The following is a 21,043-nucleotide window of genomic DNA, read 5'->3' as shown; positions in this document are numbered from 1 at the left end:
TGAACAAAAAACAGTCGTGAGGTTTTTATCTGATTGTCAAACAAATTACTTCAAAAAGTAGGCTACCTGTGCACTCCAAAATAATTCCAGCTTTCAAACAGTGCACTGTGCACCAGCCATTGGGTGAATGGAAAGCGACATATGTTCCAAAACACCATAACGTGTAGCATGATGACCTTCGGTGATTGTCATCAGATCTACACTCTTGTAGCCTAAATTAATTGATGTGTCTTGCTGACAAGTGGATATTTTTGTTTAAAAAAAAGTTGGACTCGTGAAAAGGGGCTGATATACGGGACTCAAATACAGCTGTGTCTGTCCCGAGCTCATCTGCATGGAAACTGTCAGGGCCCAGTTGAAACAATGTTGCAAGTTTGCTGGACCCAGTTGATACTGTTGCAAGTTTGCTTGTGAAAGCTTGAGACAGACAGACAGGGGGAGTAGAAAGATGAATGTGATTTGAAAGAACCTGAAACAACTGTCACTTGTTTAAACCATAACAGAGGTGTGGGGTGTTGGTTTCATTTGGAATAAGCTTTTAATTTCATATTTACCACTGTATCAGTACAAAATAGCATTTTAAACAAATAGGAGAATGGTTAAATTAGAGACCCCCAAAGTTTGACTTTTGTTGCATTTAGGGGAGCTCGTGTCTCATTCGGGGGTCTGAGCCCCCTTGTAATTCACACACTGTCCAGGCATGTGGGTTGGTGGTGCAGGTGGCTGCCTGGCTTGGTAGATCTAAACTGCTGCAGGAGGCTGATCAGGCCTGTAAAACTTAAACATAGCCTTGACCGTTATAGAGGCCCGGGATAATTTAGGGGCCATTACACTTGGGCCACGTGGGAGCCATCCTGTGAAATTGTGCACTTTTTTTGTTAAAGCAATAATTGCCTTTTTTGTAAGACCTTGAACAAATCTCAAAGTTGTATGGGACTTCATGAGATTTGAAATGTAGCTAGTATTGTATACATACAAAAATGTGATGTGTCTCTAAACTGTGCTGTCAACAGGCTCATACAGTACGTTGTAAAACGTCTGAAGGGCATTTATGGTTTATCAAATGTATGCCTCAAATTAGTTTGTCTTCTGTTTATTTTAGTTTTAAAACTGGGATCATAAAGTGTTCTATAAGTGCCATAAATATTAGAAATTGTATTCTATAAATATAATTTTTTGTTTATTCAGGACTCTCTCCCACAGTGTGAACTATGAAAAAAATTGTAAACAAGTTATTATAGGAAGCAATTAACCCAACGTTTGTATGATTCATAAAATATTATGTTTGCATGTCTATTAATCAAAGACATGTTTTTATTCATTATTTTTTATCGTCCTGCGAAATATCCTTTTAAGCGCTATTGCGCTGCTCTTCGACCACTGCGCCTACTTGGCTGGCTGGGAATGGTGGTATTGGTGACGGGGGCAAACTCCGAAAGAATCTCGGCTGGCTCTCATGTGCCGCCTTCGTCCAATAAAACAGAAGAGGGCCTGCCTGCAAGTCGTCTAATCTTGGGCGAAGTGTCAATCATGTTCATTCAGCGGTTGAAGTGCGGGTTTTGGTAACCGCCTCCTTTACGCTTGGAAGGGAGACGAAGGGGGGAGCTTTCTTCGGATCAAAGACTAGTGTGGCGCTGTTGCCTTAGGATGTACTGAGTGCAGCCTGCTGCTTTCTTTACGGACGCTTCTTATATCGTCTGGATATCGCTGATTTCTGGATTATAAATACATTTGATGGTTTTCAATCCCAACTCAATGCAGAGAAATGGGTAAACTTCACTCGAAACATGGTAAGATATGATGTTTTACCGAAACATGTCACCCCTAATCGTTGAATTGAATGCTCACTTGCGGTAATACTTTCGAGTAATGCCTATCTTTATGTTCTCTGTTTCTCTCGACAATTGTCCCGAAAAGCTGCAATTTGTAAACCGAGGGAAAGTCCGGAGGGTGAGTAGCCCACAGGCCTACACTTAAGACCGGCTATATATTTGTTGTCTATTTTATTATATTTGTTGAAAATATACATTGTTAAAAGTATTTCCAGTCTATCATCCCATTTATCCATACACCAATAATGACCGACTCGTTGACAACATCAGACGAAGTCTGCAGTCATTCAAGAAAAGTTAGAAAAAAAACACAATGCTGAAGAAAGATGTTACATTGTAACCTAACCGTAACATGTTGTTTACATTGTAATAATGCACATTTTATGTTGATTTCAGGCGACAGTTTTGTAGTTAATGCCTGTTTGGCAAGGAAAGGAATTGACGATTGGCTCGTGAAACAGAAATACTATTGCACGGGCTCGCGGCTTGAGCAACAGGACTGTCACCACACGAATAAGTGCGGCTTGTCTACTCAGGTAAGTTAAATAAATGTTTCAATAAATTATTATGATTTCAAAAACAAGATTGTTAATCTGTTTTATGTTGATACAATGAAGCCTGTACGGTCCTAACTTTCTTAGCTTCCCATTCGAGGTTTAGCCAAGGCTACAATTAATTTTTACTGGGATAAATTGTAGTCTAAAGTTTAACTGAATTTATCGGTTGTTTCGAATTAAGTAGTTTAAAAATATATATATACAAAAGTAGATTCTCAGTAACCTTATTGCAGTACACCAATGGAATGAGAATACCTGATAAATAGGCTACAAATCTTCAGATGTTGCCCGCTTAATTTTTCTTCAAACACTTACTTGTAAAGCAAAAAGTCAGCTTCTGACGTAGACTTATTCAATAACATTCTCAAGCAATTTTGGTTATTTATATGTATTCTGTGCATTATGCAGAAGTTGAAAAGAAAACCAGAAATGTTGTAAAAAGAAAGTAGCAGTGTGTTTAGTTATAGGCTAGTTGAGGGAAAGTTGTAGGCCAGACTAATAATCTCAATTAAAAAATGGTAAATGATTGATAATATAAAGCTGACATCACACGGATAGTCTGCATATGTCTTTTTTTGTTTGTTTAGATAATCATTATTTGCTTTGTTGGCTAGACAACATAGATAGACATTCTTGACTCTCATCCAGGCACATGGAAATGCTTGAATGCAGTGGCACATTAGAAGTCTCATGCAGGTGTGGCAAGATAAAAGCTGCTATTTAAAATTCTGTGTGCACGAACTTCATCCTCTTCTTTACCTGTGACATTCTTATCAGTGTGTTAATTTCATTCCCATTGTAAACAGTTAAGGATGTTTTGTGATTCTGGAAAATGAAAGTGTGACATGTTAACACCATGACATGGCTGTTGACAGTACACACTTGGCCCCATATACATGATAGACCAAATATTTAAGAGGGAAAACTTTGTAGGCTTGTGTTTGAACCACTCTATTAACAAATATCTTTCCCACAGCACTTTTCAGTCTTTCAGCCATGTTTGTTTCAACATACAGTACAAAACGGCATATGTTAATACAACTTTTTACAAAAGGAGCCCTGACTTGCTACACAATGCTTGCTTTGGTAACTGTCTAATCATCAGACACTTTTGGTGCATGGGAACAAATGTGTCACACCACCAAGAACAGATGCTGCTAAAGTTTATACTCTAGGTAATAGATCACGGCTGAGTTGAAAGCATTGCAGTCTGACAGACTGGTGACAGGGCTGCATTGTAAGGCTGGGGTAGAGGTGGTGGAGGTCATGTCTGTTTCAGATTTGTCATCCCGGTAAACACACAGTGGTTGCATCCCAAATGGCACCTGATTCCCTATATAGTGCACTACTTTGGAAAAGCTTCAGAGGAGCCGGGTGTAAGCCTCTTTGGTTAGGGATGCTCACTTCTCAAAGGCAGCATTTTTGAGGATTGAGAGCTCATCAAAAAATCCACCAGGACTTTTCCACTTCTCAGCTACTGAGCTCACTCAGCCCACTGGAACAGAGGGAAGCTAATACGCTCTGTCCAGCAATTTGGCCATCATGTTGTGACCAGACATACCACCATTAGGATGTTTACATGCTAAATTTCATGCTGCAGTTGCGTTCAATGAGAATCATCCATTCACTGTCACACTATTTCATGGACATTGCATTTCTAGTGAGCTGCTCATGCTTGTGTGCATGAAAAGCTTTGTGTTAACTGAACAAGAGGTGTTTGCCGTTGTTTCTCTGGTTGGATTATCCCAAGCATTTATCACCCCAGCACTTTGAAACTTTGGCAATGCACACAAAGCAATGTATCTAAACTGAATCTTTTATGTAATAGCATATGCCTCGTTTTGCTTTGCTTCTTCTGATTTATCATGTCATTATCATAAGTGACCAATGGCAGCGCGTACTTGACCAGTCTGGTTCATTTCATTTAAATGTCTCTGGTATGAGGAAGACACAGGGATATGCTGGTGAGGAGCCAAGTCAAGGACTCCTTCAGGGAGTGACAATTGGCCTCATGCACGCTGGCAAAATATCTTGATCAAAGTCCAACCTGTCTAAAGTACACAGTTGTTTTCTCTATCCCTGCCGTGAGGTGTTTTTAATAGCAGCACATTGGTCAGCGGGCTGTGAAGGTGTGAGGCTCTGCTAGCCCAGGGAGGTTGACGGGAAAAGCAGCGGGCTGAGATTTTTATGACTTATGCCCAGTTTGTATTGACGTGCGAGTGATCAAGTGTAGCACTGAGTGCCGTGATGGGGTCAGTCTCAGGTCTGCTTGTTGCATGCACATGGTGTCAAAGCCACTAAGCCTGACATGCTGTCAGGCCTCTAATAAACATCTTCATATTGTAATCAGACCCTCCTTCTGACATCATCATCGGGGTAGGAAGGGGTTCGGTGTTCTGTTCCGTGTAGTGTAGCAGCCCTCTGGGCACGGTTAGGGTATCCATGGGCCCTCTTCAGTTCAGCAGACTCACCAGAGGGCATTGTGGGATACATGTGAAAGGGTGGGATTGTTTTGTAGAGCATTTTTTTAATTTGCCAGATGGTGTGAAGTGATATTTGGCCAGGATGGAAAAGGAACCCCACTGAAAAAGTAGGATGGTTTTGAACAATTTGGGCTCGCAGGGTTTTCTGTTTTACAAATTATTTAATTCTATGTGCCTAATGGCTTTCACAGCGCTGCGGGAAAATTAATAGAATAGGACGAAAAGTGTTCCTGACATCAATATTTTTTTGGATGCTTTTCCCTTAGTTTTTTCCCTTCAACAAAGTGGTCTTTAGAACTTGAATATTTCATTGTAATGTTTTTAATATTTGTTTGCTTGCTTTGACATGGCATTTCATGTGTTTATTTTAGGGACCATTTGGCATTTTAGATTTATTCAGTTTTTTAAAGATTTTAAAACACTTAAGTATGACAATGCTTGAAATTAGTCAATTTTTCTAAATTGTGAGAGATTAACTAGCAAATGTCTTATAAATGATCTATAACTTAACATTATCATGAAGCGTTAGCATTACAAAACTTGACAGGATTGTTTGTGGAAGTTACTGCTTTCCATAAGTCGTAGTAAATACCCTAACCCCATAGTATTGTCCAATGAAAAAGGGCTAAAACCTTTGCCAGGTGAGAATGCAATGCAAACATTCCTCTTAGCCTTTAAAAGCGGCCCATGATGTATTTGATACATATACTTTATAGGCCGTGTTCTTTTTGCCTCCCGGCTGAACTGGGGTCCAGGAGAATGTGGGTCAGATGGTGGCAGCAGCGGGGAGTCTAAGACTGGAATCCTTTTGATCTGAAATCTCCCAAACCAAACTATCATATTCTTGAAAGGAGAGAGGGGATTACTGCCATAGCCTACCTCCATTAAAATGAAATGCCCTTTTATGGAACATGTTTGTTTTGTAGAGCTGATTACGTTAGCAAGGTTATCATTGGTTGAGGTATATATGCATTGAGTTGTGTTATGTGGTAGGGAGAGGAGAGACTCCAGAGTCAAGAAAAGTTTTCTTGCATATAGATTTAGTGCATATAGATTATTTTAAACTCACTTGTTCTTATGTATTTTAAATCAAAATGTAAGTTAACAGAGTTATTTTATGTGGGACTGAGCAGTAAGGACAGCTGGTATTGTCATGTGAGGTCCACAACAGGTGAGCTGAGTACATTTTCTCTCCAGTCTATGGCCCTTTAAAGATAGAATCCACATTAGGGGAGACAGCGCCATTGTTTTCCCCAGCTCCTTTGTTATTGTTTTTGTTTTGTTGACAAATGGAGGTGAGCAGCATCCAAATGAAATGAGCAGTTTGGGGGGGGGGGGGGGGGGGAAATTGCAGTACCTAATCAAATCAAATTTTATTTGTCACATACACATGGTTAGCAGATGTTAATGCGAGTGTAGCGAAATGCTTGTGCTTCTAGTTCCGACAATGCCGTAATAACCAACGAGTAATCTAACCTAACAATTCCACAACTACTACCTTATACACACAAGTGTAAAGGGATGAAGAATATGTACATAAAGATATATGAATGAGTGATGGTACAGAACGGCATAGGCAAGATGCAGTAGATGGTATCGAGTACAGTATATACATATACATATGAGATGAGTAATGTAGGGTATGTAAACATTATATTAAGTGGCATTGTTTACAGTGGCTAGTGATACATTTTTACATAAATTTCCATCAATTCCCATTATTAAAGTGAGCTGGAGTTGAGTCAGTATGTTGGCAGCAGCCACTAAATGTTAGTGGTGGCTGTTTAACAGTCTGATGGCCTTGAGATAGAAGCTGTTTTTCAGTCTCTCGGCCCCTGCTTTGATGCACCTGTACTGACCTCGCCTTCTGGATGATAGCGCATAGGTATTCCTCTTGTCCAGATGGGTTAGGGCAGTGTGGTTGTGATTGCGTCGTCTGTGGACCTATTGGGTCGGCAAGCAAATTGGAGTGGGTCTAGGGTGTCAGGTAGGGTGGAGGTGATATGGTCCTTGACTAGTCTCTCAAAGCACTTCATGATGACAGAAGTGAGTGCTACGGGGCGGTAGTCGTTTAGCTCAGTTACCTTAGCTTTCTTGGGAACAGGAACAATTGTGGCCCTCTTGAAGCATGTGGGAACAGCAGACTGGGATAAGGATTGATTGAATATGTCCGTAAACACACCAGCCAGCTGGTCTGCGCATGCTCTGAATGCCGTCTGGGCCTGCAGCCTTGCGAGGGTTAACACGTTTAAATGTTTTACTCACCTCGGCTGCAGTGAAGGAGAGCCCGCAGGTTTTGGTAGCGGGCCGTGTCAGTGGCACTGTATTGTCCTCAAAGCGAGCAAAAAAGTTATTTAGTCTGTCTGGGAGCAAGACATCCTGGTCTGCGACAGGGCTAGTTTTCTTTTTGTAATCTGTGATTGACTGTAGACCCTGCCACATACCTCTTGTGTCTGAGCTGTTGAATTGTGACTCTACTTGTCTCTATACTGACGCTTAGCTTGTTTGATTGCCTTGCGGAGGGAATAGCTACACTGTTTGTATTCGGTCATGTTTCCGGTCACCTTGCCCTGGTTAAAAAGCAGTGGTTCGCGCTTTCAGTTTCGCGCGAATGCTGCCATCAATCCACAGTTTCTGGTTTGGGAATGTTTTAATCGTTGCTGTGGGTATTACGTCGCCGATGCACTTTCTAATGAACTCGCTCACCGAATCAGCATATTCGTCAATGTTGTTGTTGGACGCAATGCGGAACATATCCCAATCCACGTGATCGAAGCAGTCTTGAAGCGTGGAATCAGATTGGTCGGACCAGCGTTGAACAGACCTGAGCGCGGGAGCTTCTTGTTTTAGTTTCTGTTTGTAGGCTGGAAGCAACAAAAGGGAGTCATGGTCAGCTTTTCCGAAAGGAGGGCGGGGGAGGGCCTTATATGCGTCGCGGAAGTTAGAATAACAATGATCCAAGGTTTTACCAGCCCTGGTAGCACAATCGATATGCTGATAGAATTTAGGGAGTTTTGTTTTCAGATTAGCCTTGTTAAAATCCACAGCTACAATGAATGCAGCCTCAGGGTGTGTGGTTTCCAGTTTACATAGTGTCAGATAAAGTTCGTTCAGGGCCATTGATGTGTCTGCTTGGGGGGGAATATATACGGCTGTGATTATAATCGAAGAGAATTCCCTTGGTAGATAATGCGGTCGACATTTGATTGTGAGGAATTCTAAGTCAGGTGAACAGAATGACTTGACTTCCTGTATGTTGTTGTGATCACACCACGTCTCGTTAATCACCACGTCCCGCCCCTCTTCTTACCAGAAAGATGTTTGTTTCTCTCGGCGCGATGCGTGAAGAAACCAGCTGGCTGCACCGACTCCGTTAGCGTCTCTCGAGTGAGCCATGTTTCCGTGAAGCAAAGAACGTTACAGTCTCTCTGGAATGCTACCCTTGCTCGGATTTCATCAACCTTGTTGTCAAGAGACTGGACATTGGCGAGTAGTATGCTAGGGAGTGGAGCGCGGTGTGCCCTTCTCCGGAGCCTGACCAGAAGACCGCTTCGTTTGCCCCTTTTACGGCGTAGTTGTTTAGGGTCGCCGGCTGGGATCCGATCCATTGTACTGGGTGGAAGGCAAAACACAGGATCCGCTTCGGGAGAGTCATATTCCTGGTCGTAATGATAGTGAGTTGACGTTGCTCTTATATTCAGTAGTTCCTCCCGACTGTATGTAATGAAACCTAAGATTACCTGGGGTACCAATGTAAGAAATAACACGTAAAAAAAACAAAATACTGCATAGTTTCCTAGGAACGCGAAGCGAGGCGGCCATCTCTGTCGGCGCCGTTCTATCGCGCGTGCAATAATGTCTGAGGGGAAAAAAACTGTTTGTTCTTTGCAGTAACTTTGTTGTCTTATCCCAAACAGATGTGTCAGTTTCACCACTAAGGATTCCAGCTTTAATTCTGACTCTAAGCACATTTTTTGTTTTTTACTATGCTGTTTTTATATCTCAAAGTTTTGTAATCTAGATTATTAATAAGAAGTAGAGAAGTCAACAGTTTATGATTTGGCAGTTCCAATGCCTGTCTGGTTTGTTGGGTCTTAACAAGTCTCTAAGCCCAGGTGTTGAAGGTCTACTGCCCTCCCCTGTCTTCTCCGGTCCTCTTCAGGCAGTGTTGTGAGTTGTACCCTAAGCCAGTGATCTGTCTGAGGAATTTGCAATGTGCTGAAAGCAAATTTGAAAAGATTTAATTTGATGATTTGTTAAGGCGTTTTCCCCCACACCCTTGCCAAGTAACTTTCCTCCTCCCTAAAGCCCCCTCCCCCATCTCAGCTCTCTCCTCTCCACCTCTCCCATTTTCCCTCTCAGGCTCCATCTTTTTATTGTGTTTACCCTGTGGCCTTGCCTGGTTGTTGCTGATGAAATTAGACTGCATTTGAAGTGGGCCAGGGAGGTGGATATATAGAGGCCCCCTCTGTGAGGCCTAACCCTCTGTGTAGTAAAAGGAGGCCCCCAGTGATGCTACTGCTGGAGTCGCCAAACCCCTGCTCTGGGCTGACAATTCCAAAGCACATTTTTAAAAACCTTCCATCTAAGGTTTAGGTTCCAAACTCATACAAAACTGGGACCAAATATCTTAAGGTACATCTGACAACTAATAGCATTCCGAAATGAATCTCAGAGTAGAACTTCTGCCCACATCCCCGTGTTTCTCACTGGGTGCCAGCGCTCTGATTTTTGAAGTAAAGCTTTCAAATGTGCTACCCTCAGCCTCTGAGTCTGATAATAGACATGGCAGTTCTGTGGCCTAGCTTCTTTTCTTACTTCTCCTGTAGTGTTTTTTTATTGTCTTCACAAAAGCACAGGGTCCTTGTCTCAGTGCTGAATGCACCTTTCAAATGCTTACTCCTCTCTCTCGGTTTCTGTCCTCTCTCGCTTTCTGTCCTCTCCCCATGCCTGTGCTGTTCCCACCAGCTGTCCCCCTATGTGCTGTGCGTGACAGTGTGTCATATGCCCCTCTCCCACCAGGCCGTACCCCTCCACACCCCCTGGGAGGACAGGCCTGTTGTTGGTCTTTGAAGAGGCTGGGAGAAGTTTGGAGTTGTGGTCTAAGTAAAGAAAGCGTTTGCCTTTGGGGAGAGGGCTGGGGAGTAGGGGGACATGCACCTGGCTCTGTTATTACAATGAGAATAGAAGAGAGGAGAGGAAGTCTTGGGTTGTCGTTTACGTATCTGGGGGACTGGGAGGGAGAGGAGATGCAGGTGGCATTAATGTCACTTCCCGGATCGTGTGTCACATAGATTGCATAGCTGGAGAAATTTCACCCTATGTGACAATGTGAAGCGGATAAACCTCATTGGTTGTTGTGAATGGGACTGCCGGAAATGGTTTCGGTGAAAGGAGATGATAATGATATACTCAATGAGGTAAAAGTATTGATACACATACATTAGATCTGTTGGCTCTGTTGTTTACAACTTTCTGTTGTAGCACAGGAGTATCACAACACACATCTCACACGGTTCTCCTCCATTCATTTTAGGTTGAGTATCTTCACAATATTGTTCCATTGTTGACTTTGTCTCGGTTTATTGTTGGGTTCCATGTCTGTGTGATGTTTTGATCTGATTATTTTTATGTGTGAATGTGTAAAAATAGTGATTGGGTATGGGGGTGTGCAGGGGGACGGCATGAGACGTGTGTATGAGGATGCCGTGTGTCTGGGATGGGCTGTCCGGATGCACTCAGGAGATCAAAGCAGTCCCTGGAATGTGCTCTGAATCCCCAGGGATTAGCAACTGAGATTTGGGCTTTGTTTCCCCAAATATCTGCTCACTGTGGAGCTACAGATATCCCAGGATCAATTGGAATTGTTTCTCTTCTCCTCTCTCTTCTCTTATGATGCTTGGCTTTCAGTAGGATTTGTTTGTATGCTAGAAGAGCTACTTTTTTTGTGTAATTTTAACACTACGGACCACGGATTGATATTTTCTCTGACTCTCCCTTTGCCTTTGTTTTGTGACAGAGTTTATAGCTTCCAGTTTTGAGATGGCTTATCGAATTGATGAGCGTGTGCATATTAAGTATCAGTGAAAGGCCTAATTAGCAGATTATCCATCTAAATATAGAGCTAATCACGCCGACATCATCACGATGAGATGCTTGCTTCTCTTTATCCTTTTGATGTGTGGATGCATCAGACACAGAACAACAGATCTAAAAAGCAAGTACAGATGTAGGATCTTAATTTGAGCCAGTTTCCTACAGCAGGAAAATTATCCTGCAGCAAAATTAAATGTGGATTATAATTAATGGATTTTTGTTTAGGAGTTGATACATTTTTCATTAGGGAAAATCAAGTCTGAAATTTCAAAATGGAAATGACAAACTTTAGAAGCATTTTAAAAACTCATACACTACAAGTTTGCACTTCCTGCTTTGCAAAAGAGTGATCAAATTCAGATCCTATATCGGTAAACTATATCCCCGTTTTTTTTATTTTACACTGGCTGATTGAAAAGGGATGTTCACAGAGAGTGTTGGTAGTAATGGATGTTATATGGGACAGGAATAATTGGTAAAGATGGAGCGTGTGAGGCAGGACCATGTATAGACTGAGTAGGAGAGGGGGAGGGAGAGATTGAGTGGGAAAGAAACTCCTGTGGTGGCGTTGGGTTCCGCTGAGCATTCCATGTGAAGCTCAGTGCCCGTTTTAATCACACACTTAAAAGGCTCTGCTGAAGTGGGCGTTTAAGCGTTTAAACCCTGAATAATTATCTCTTGTTTGTTTATGTGATCCCCCTGTGGGTTGCGCTCCGGCCCATGGTAGTAAGCACTGAATAATTTGACTGAGCAGTCAAAGTCGCTGCATGTATATGGCTCTTATAATAGGACAAGATCATCATCTGGGGCGGCAGGTAGCCTAGTGGTTAGAGCGTTGGACCAGTTGCAAGATCGAATCCCCGAGCTGACAAGGAAAAAATCTGTCGTTCTGCCCCTGAACAAGGCAGTTAACCCACTGTTCCTAGGCCGTCATTGAAAATAAGAATTTGTTCTTAACTGACTTGCCTAGTTAAATAAAGGTATATAAATTAAATAAATAAAAATCTGTGTGAAACTGCAGTCACACAGTCAGGCACACACACATGCACACTCTCTCAACATATTTATTTACTTGTTGATTTAGGATTAGTAACAGCCAAATACCAATTTAGTCTACTTCCACATTTGTATGTTTTCATTAGTAGGATGACACCAATGATGGTCTCCAGTCTACAGCTCTTGGAGTAGTTACTCTCTGCTTCAGACACAGGATGACCACTAGAATCCTGTGGTCACCTGAGTCACAGACGGAGAGGGAACAGAGGAAGTGGGGCATAGATAAACATTAAACAGCTCTGGGACCATTGTGGCCTCCTCCTGACATCCAGCGTGGGACGTAGGCCCTTCCCATGGCGCCTGGGACCCATGGCGCCTGGAGAGAGGTTGCCTACCTGGGCATGGATTGTCTGTTAGGGGATGTTTTCGGTTGAGTGAAGCCCAAACACAGGACAGGAGCGGGGGGCCCAGCTGTAAAGGAAGGCCCTGCTCTCCGGTGTGTTTATGCTCCACAGGTGCCTGAGTGAGGCCTAGAGAGGAGAGGACTTTACCCCACGTCACAGCCTGTCACTGGGTCAGGATGACCAGGGAGGAGTCCCTGAAGGCCCATTTAGCCTGGCTGTTAACCTTAACACCATTACTCATGCTAAACACAGGCAGAGGAACCTCAACCGGTAGAGTGCTTGGTCTGTGTGAACTCTGAATGGAACTGAATGTAAAGTGGCCACAGGCTGTCAAGCGTTTAACTGTGACTACTGGTTTGTGGGGGTAGGTGGCTGGTTGGTTCTTCATCTGTGGCCTCTGATTATATTGTCCAGAGTTGTTTTTGTTGGTTTGTGTATGCATGTGGTGTGTCTGCATGTGACTGTGTGGATGATGCGGGCAGCTGGGGGAATCTCCTGAGGGCTAATGACAGTGCTCAGGGGACAGGGTGAGTGTGTAGGAACAACCAGGGGCCTGAGCTGTAGGCCTCCCCACCAGGCAGAGGTTGACACATGCCTCACTGTCTTGCCTCTGCTACCCCATTTCAACTCTAATAGCACAACTGTAATTACTGAACACTGTGTAACATTTCTGGGTCATTTCCACTCCAGAAGCTTCAGTGTTCTTCTAGCTGAAGTCTGCCCAGACATTGGGCTGTGGTGGGCTTAGCTAAAGTTGCATCCCTCTCTGAGGTACACCTGGGGCAGATGGAAATACTGTTTCAAATGCAGTGTGTCGTTCACCTCCTCCTTCTGAGTGAGCTATCTATCTGAAACGGTTATGCTTTAACTTTCTGCTGCAGTATCAGTGGAACCTCACAGATTTTGAAATCTGTGAGTGAAATACAGGGGTTGCCTGAAGGGGGTGGAAGTGGAACAAACTGACTGTGCCAATCCGCCTGTATGCCGTCGGTGTGATACTTTCACTTGAGATTATGAAGCCACTGCTAATGCTATACATTTCCCAAGATCTTTGAATCCAACAAAAGTGAGAGGTTCTGAATTCTGTGAGTGGGGTATTTGTTTTGTTCCTTCCTGTTTGAGTTCCTGTTTCCTGATTGGTTTGTCACTGGTAACTTTTCCTGCGTGTGCGGTAGTGCACACACGTGCTGTACAGGCGATTGTTTGTGTGTGTGTGCTTGCAGGGGATTCAGTCAAGCACGAGCGTGAACAACATGCTCCACCAAAGTTCCTTATCGTGACCAACTGACAGCTAACCCTGACCACTAGTTCTGGTTAGAGCTATGACTAGAAACACTTAAACCTGCCACTGGCACCAGAGTGCTCTCTGGAGTTGGAAGTGGTTATTTCTGCCCCTGTGTTTATTTGCTAAGTTGAGAAGTTGTCTGTAATTAAAAATAATGTTTGTGTGAAGTTTAAAGTTCAACATGAGAGAGTTACATATGACGTGGACTTGGGAGGGTGTTTGTCTGGACTGGGCTGAAAGTCCTCATATAGGCTCCAATAAAGTCTGTGTGGTCTAAGGTGTGGTGACTGTCTTACAGGTCTCTGGGTTCCTTCCCATGTCAGCCTTAGAAACTGTTCACCTAAACCTTATTCCACCTTTGTCCTACGTTTAAAAACAAGACACAACTATCTGGAAGTGGCTGTGAATGGTCCCTTTAGATAATGGCTTGGGACATTGAAAGAAGGGCAGTCAGAGCAGATGTAGGCCCAGGTGTCATTTCCTGACAAGATAGAGAACAGAGGTGTGTTTAGCTGGATATCTCCCCAGTGCTCTGTCTGTGGTAAGAGGCTGAAGTGGCTGTCACTTTCTACTTCCCCTGAGGTCTATAGACCCCCTCCTTCCCACATTCTGAACCGGTGTCTGAACCCACACATACCCCTACATCACCGTCTCCTAAACCAACTCATGATACTTCAACTAATTACCCAGACTTCCTAGACACACTGTGTCAAGCCCTCTGGAACGCATACAGCTCTCGCTCTCTGCTGCTGCTTGGCACTATAGCTAGATGGTTCCAAAGAGCTCCATCATTTCCTGTGTGGAGGTGAGAGCTATGTGATTGCAGTTTTAACCCCCCAGGCCCTCAGACAGAGATGAGGTGTGACACTGTCTCTGCTGCCTATACGGCTCCTCTCCTCTCCCCTCATCTCTTCCATTCTTTAGAAATGTGCTTCACTTCACTCTGCATTCAAAGACAATGGCTATAACATAGTGATTTGCTACTCTTGGCAGACTGGGCCACCTGTAAATCAAGGCCAAGTGACAAGCGGTCTCCATTCCTTTCCAATCCTGGCTCCCCCTGGGAATGGAGGCTTTCTCTCAGAGAGGGTTCATCATAGTGGCTGGGCTGGCTGGCGGAGAATGTGTTGGAGAGAGTGAAGAACAAACACCATTGTAAATGCAACCCATATTTATGTTTATTTTTTTCTCCCTTTTGTTCTTGAACTATTTTCACATCGTTACAACACTGTACATAGCCATAATATGACATTTGAATTGTCTTTATTCCTTTTGAGACTTTTGTGTAATGTTTACTGTTCAACTATTTCATTTGTTTTGGCAATGTAAATGCCAATAAAGCCCTTTGGGGGGGGGGGGGGAAGTGTGACTGCGACTGACTATTGGCTATTGGCTATACTAAAAACTCTTTATCATCATCCTTAGCTCTGGCATCTTCCCCAATATTTGGAACCAAGGACTGATCACCCCAATCCACAAAAGTGGAGAAAAATTTGAACCCAAAAACTACCGTTGGGTATGCGGCACAGCATACCTTGGGGAAAAACCTCTGCATTAACAGCAGACTTGTACATTTCCTCAGTGAAAACAATGTACTGAGCAAATGTCAAATTGGCTTTTTACCAAATTATCATACAGACCACGTGTTCACCTTGCACAGCCTAGTTGACAAACAAACAAAGACAAAGTCTTCTCATGCTTTGATGATTTCAAAAAGCCTTCGACTCACTTTGACATGAAGGTCTGCTATAATTGATGGAAAGTGGTGTTGGGGGGAAAACATACAACATTATAAAATCCATGTACACAAAAAACAAGTGTGCGGTTAAAATAGGCAAAAAATAAATTTCTTCCCACAGGGCTGTGGGGTGAGACAGGGATGCAGCTTAAGCCCCACCCTTTTCAACATGTATATCAACGAATTGGCGAGGGCACTAGAACAGTCTGCAGCACCCGGCCACACCCTACTAGAATCTGAAGTCAAATGTCTGTTTGCTGATGATCTGGTGCTTCTGTCACCAACCAAGGAGGGCCTACAGCAGCACCTAGATCTTCTGCACAGATTCTGCCAGACCTGGTCCTGTCAGTAAATCTCAGTAAGACCAACATAATGGTGTTCCAAAAAAGGTCCAGTCGCCAAGACCACAAATTCCATCTAGACACTGTTGCGCTAGAGCACACAATAAACTATACATACCTCGGCCTAAACATCAGCGCCACAGGTAACTTCCACAAAGCTGTGAAGGATCTGAGAGACAAGGCAAGAAGGGCATTCTATGCCATCAAAAGGAACATAAATTTCAACATACCAATTAGGATCTGGCTAAAAATACTTGAATCAGTCATAGAGCCCATTGGCCTTTATGGTTGTGAGGTCTGGGGTCCGCTCACCAACCAAGACTTCACAAAATGGGACAAACACCAAATTGAGACTCTGCATGCAGAATTCTGCAAAAATATCCTCCGTGTACAACGTAGAACACCAAATAATGCATGCAGAGCAGAATTAGGCCGATACCCACTAATTATCAAAATCCAGAAAAGAGCCGTTAAATTCTACAACCACCTAAAAGGAAGTGATTCCCAAACCTTCCATAACAAAGCCATCACCTACAGAGAGATGAACCTGGAGAAGAGTCCCCTAAGCAAGCTGGTCCTGGGACTCTGTTCACAAGCACACCCCACAGAGCCACAGGACAGCAACACAATTAGACCCAACCAAATCATGAGAAAACAAAATAATAATTACTTGACACATTGGAAAGAATTAACAAAAAAACAGAGCAAACTAGAATGCTATTTGGCCCTAAACAGAGAGTACACCGTGGCAGAATATCTGACCACTGTGACTGACCCAAACTTAAGGAAAGCTTTGACTATGTACAGACTCAGTGAGCATAACCTTGCTATTGAGAAAGGCCGCCGTAGGCAGACCTGGCTCTCAAGAGATGACAGGCTATGTGCACACTGCCCACAAAATGAGGTGGAAACTGAGTTGCACTTCCTAACCTCCTGCCCAATGTATGACCATATTAGAGACACAAATTTCCCTCAGATTACACAGACCCACAAAGAATTCGAAAAACAAACCTGATTTTGATAAACTCCCATATCTACTGGGTGAAACACCACCGTGTGCCATCACAGCAGCAATATTTATGACCTGTTGCCACAAGAAAAGGTCAACCAGTGAAGAACAAACACCATTGTAAATAGAACCCATATTTATGCTTATTTATTTTCCCTTTTGTACTTTAACCATTTGTACATTGTTACAACACTGTATATATACATAATATGACATTTGTAATGTCTTTATTATTTTGAATCTTCTGTGAGTGTAGTGTTTACTGTTCATTTTTATTATTTATTTCACTTTTGTATATTATCTACCTCACTTGCTTTGGCAATGTTAACACGTTTCCCATTCCAATAAAGCCCCTTAAATTTAATTGAATTGAGAGCAGTCCACCTGGAGTTCATATGGTCTATCTACTGTATCTCCATGAACCCCTTCTCTGCTGCTGGGCTGGGGGGAACCAACCACAGAATAACATGAGCTTTAAAGACCCTTGATCAAGCAGCTATTTTCTCCTCTCTGTGAGACACTCGTTTGATAAACAGCCTGATAAAAGCTAATTGCTGTGGTTACATATTTTTCAAAGCCCTAATAAATACCTTGCTTTATGCCTTGAGAAACAGGCAGGTTACAGTGGTGTGTTGCTGAAGGGGTTAGCAAGCTAGCAGAGCTGTAAAAGATTATCTTTGCAGGTGTAAAGGTTTTGTAAATGGGTCATTAAAGCGTTGGCTAACTTCACACATGAACCACAAAGAGGGAAGGAGGGAGATCAGCATGTTTCTGAAGTACAGAAATGAGGGCTGTAAATCTCTACTAATATTCTACTGAGCCTTTTAAGGGGAAGCCTTTGATGTGGATGAGGTAATGTGACCAGCAATGTTTGCAATGTTAATCTGACTTGGTGAAAATAACTGTACACGGCCTGGCCACCAATCAGACTATAAAAGCCAGAGCCAGTCATTGGGGGAGGAGTCTTCTGGGGGCGCTGTCAACAGAGCTGGATTCACGCAGACGGGCACACATGCAAGCAGGCACGCTCATGCACACACAATGTTCTCTCTCCAGGCCCATGAGTTAAATCTGGGATCCAAAGGCATCACATTCAGCAATGTTATGGTCTGCACAGACACACCAAATGTCACTAAACATACAGCATTAATCCATGAGGTTGGACACCACTACTCCTCCAATCACAGGACTTTTTCCCCCTTCCCAGTGTTGAGAGCTGTCTGTGTGTGACCTGTCCAGTTAACTAGAGATATGATGCTAAGCCCACTGGCATGCATCCTTCCAGGCCTCTCCACCTCTCCTAACCAGCCCAGTGTAGCCATCACAGAGCCCTGGTGCTGCTCACTGCATACTATACACATCATAAGGCAGCTTCCTCCAACCTGACTGGCTGACTGACTGCTGACGAATCCCCAGCCTGTGGCAATAATTTCCTTCCGGGGTCACAGGCAGGAAGGGAAGACAAGTGGGTGTGCTGTGAGTGAGCAGTGTCATGCTTGGGGCCGCAGAGTCTGCACCGTAACCTCGCCGACTGCAATGAAGGTGTCTGGTCCACTCTGCTCCTTCAGAAGCGTCCAATTAGCCACCGTCATCCTCCGACCATCTGGCATGGTGTTTCAAACTGGCGACCTGGAGTTCGGTCAGTGAGTTGTTATGGTCCAGTTAGAGTTCAAGGAAACATTCTTTGTTTCCTTGAAGAGGGTTTTATCTGATCAGGCTGGACTTGGCTCACAAGTTGAAAAGAACCTCAAGATCAAACCTCGGATTGCCTTGACATGCTTTGATCTCAGCGAAAAACGTTCAGTTGATTATCAAATGTGCATCAAATAGCATTGTAAAAGAAAACAGATATGTCTCTTCTTGGCATTTCAAACAGCCTCTCCTCTGCTTTTATGCTGTTATGCATAATAAAGATCTATGATGTTGGAGTCTGTCCAAGTATCTATGATTTTGGAGGGAACCCAAGAAATACCTCAAAGTAGCATCAAATGTTTTGGCCCGAGAGGATAGGCTCTTCACAGTTGAACAACAGAACAGGTCTCTCTGGTTCTGGCTCATAGTTCTACATGCTGACACCTACATTATGTTTACTCAGAGCACACGCACCCAGAGATGGCTGTTGATCTAACAGATGTGTTGCACAATAATTGGCTGTCAGCTTTCTCCACCCTGGTAGATGTGTCTTTGTCTCCTGCCAGGTTCGCTACGGTATATGATTTTCTGAGATCTTAATTTCATGTGTGCAAACCGATCCTTTTTGAAGCCATGCTTAGAGGCAGTGCTCCGTTCACTACCTCACAACAACACTTTCTATCTTGGAACGATCTCAAGCCGTCGTGTTTTGTCAGTACGTGCCGCCTTGTCTGAATGTGGCTGTTAAATGTCAGGTAGAGACGAGTGAGGAGGAGGAGCGGTTCATATGAAGAACTGAAGCTGAGTCTTGGGTCATGTTCATTATGGCAACAGAAAACACAAATTTGCATTTATTATTGGACAAGTCCATATAGTTCCACCCCATTTGACTCAGTTTTCAACCTAGTTCTAAGATGCTGTCTGGTGTCTGTTGATGCTTTCTGTTTTTCCAAACAGTACCACACAATTAAAAGGGTCACTGCACTTCTAGCTCTCTGATCCGGATCCCCCTTCTCAAGGATATAGTCACAGCACCAGACCCAAACCTTTGAACCAGCCTCCGGAGTGTCTCAGCTTACTCTGTTGGGGGCGGAGAGGGGATGGGCATTTCCTCTCAAGAGGTCCTGCCCCAGTAACACTACACCTTAAGCTCATTTGCAGCCCTAAAACCAATATACTTTTTGTTGTTTTAGTTCTAAGATTTCAACGTCAGCCATTTGTGTGCTGCAACCTATATAGTATTGTCACCAAGTCATTTGGAAAAGTCTTGGCTTTAAAAACTAGCAGTTTTAATTGATTTCTTTCATTATGAATTGAATTTATATACAGTATACATTTCAGATATTAGCAGTGGTGTGGTTTTCGAGGTTATTCATAACCCTGTCTTGACTTAGTTGTTGTATCACCTGGACAATTTCTACATATAAAACCCTTTTCCTTTTTTAAAACCTGGGCTCCCTAGTGGCGCAGCGGTCTAAGGCACAGCATCCCAGTGTTAGAGGTGTCACTACAGACATCCTGGTTTGAATCCAGGCTGTATCACAACCGGCCGTGATTGGGAGTCCCATAGGGCGGTGCACAATTTGCCCAGCGTCGTCCGTGTTTGGCCGGTGTAGGCCATCATTGTAAATAAGAATTTGTTCTTAACTGACTTGCCTAGTTAAATAAAGGTTACATTTCCTCTGGCTTTGGGTGAGGCCTGTGGGCTGTGATCCTCTGTCTCTCTGTCAAAAGGACCCAGCAGGCCTAACAGACAGACAACCAGACAAATATGGCCACCAACCATTCCCTTGTTCTCCCCTCTCTCTTGTCTTCCTCGCTCTGTTTGTCTTCCTCACATTCCCTAAATGGCCATCCATGTGTTGTTTCCCTCCCTGCTCGGCATCGTGGGCCTGTCTTGCTCCAGTGTAAGACCTGAAGGTGTTCTCCAGTTCCAGCACTGCCTGGGAGAGGAGAGCAGAGAGCAGCGGGAGGCACCCAACCCAACGCTTCAGTCTCATAATGAGATTTTTCCTGGGTTTTGAAGGAGTGCTAGTAACACTGCTCCAACCCAACGCTGCTCCTGAGGTCTCCTGTTTGCCTCCACCGAGCCCTGCGCCCCGGCTGGCTGGCGCACGATCAGGGGGAGCTGTCGGCCGCGCGTAGAGACCAGGTCTTTATAGGACTTTCCACAACCCCACACTTACACACGTGAACACACACATGGTAGTTACACACGCACTCATACACTGAATGCGCTCACAACCACACAGTCACACACATGTAATTACACACGCACTTATGCACACGCGCACGTACACACACATGGCCCAGTCTGTCTGTGAACACAGTGCCTGGGTAAGGCTTGCGGTCCCCCATGTCAACCTCATGCCCTAACTTGCCAAACTACAGTCAGTCTATGATTTGCTCTTCACCCCTGCAGTCAGTGGTTCCTTGACTCTCTTGGCTCACTTAAACTCTCAATATAACCAATGTTAGTTCTTAAAAATATGATTATTTGTAAATACGCAAATCTGGGTTTTCCTTTATTTACCCTTATTCAAATTCATATTTATGTGTCTCATTGACGTGGGTCCGCCATTTTGATTCAAAGGTCAAATCAAACGACCCTAGTAGACGGAGCGGGCAGCCTGTCCATTACTGATGTAGCTAGCTGGGATGCTGTAATGC

General features: G+C 43.7%; 1 protein-coding gene across 1 annotated transcript in view; it reads left to right on the top strand.

Annotated features, from left to right (window-relative positions):
* The first annotated feature begins 1,765 nt into the window (after positions 1–1,765).
* Positions 1,766–21,043, top strand: part of LOC120025373 (protein naked cuticle homolog 1-like) — a 36,920-nt gene continuing 17,642 nt past the window's right edge. The window contains exons 1-3 of the mRNA XM_038969915.1: positions 1,766–1,790; positions 1,918–1,950; positions 2,229–2,368. Coding sequence (XP_038825843.1) covers positions 1,766–1,790; positions 1,918–1,950; positions 2,229–2,368 — 198 coding nt within the window. The remainder of the gene's footprint in view (positions 1,791–1,917; positions 1,951–2,228; positions 2,369–21,043) is intronic.

The sequence above is a fragment of the Salvelinus namaycush genome, chromosome 30 (assembly GCF_016432855.1).
Source record: "Salvelinus namaycush isolate Seneca chromosome 30, SaNama_1.0, whole genome shotgun sequence".
Lineage (NCBI taxonomy): Eukaryota > Metazoa > Chordata > Actinopteri > Salmoniformes > Salmonidae > Salvelinus > Salvelinus namaycush.
This window is presented reverse-complemented; position numbering and strand designations above follow the sequence as displayed.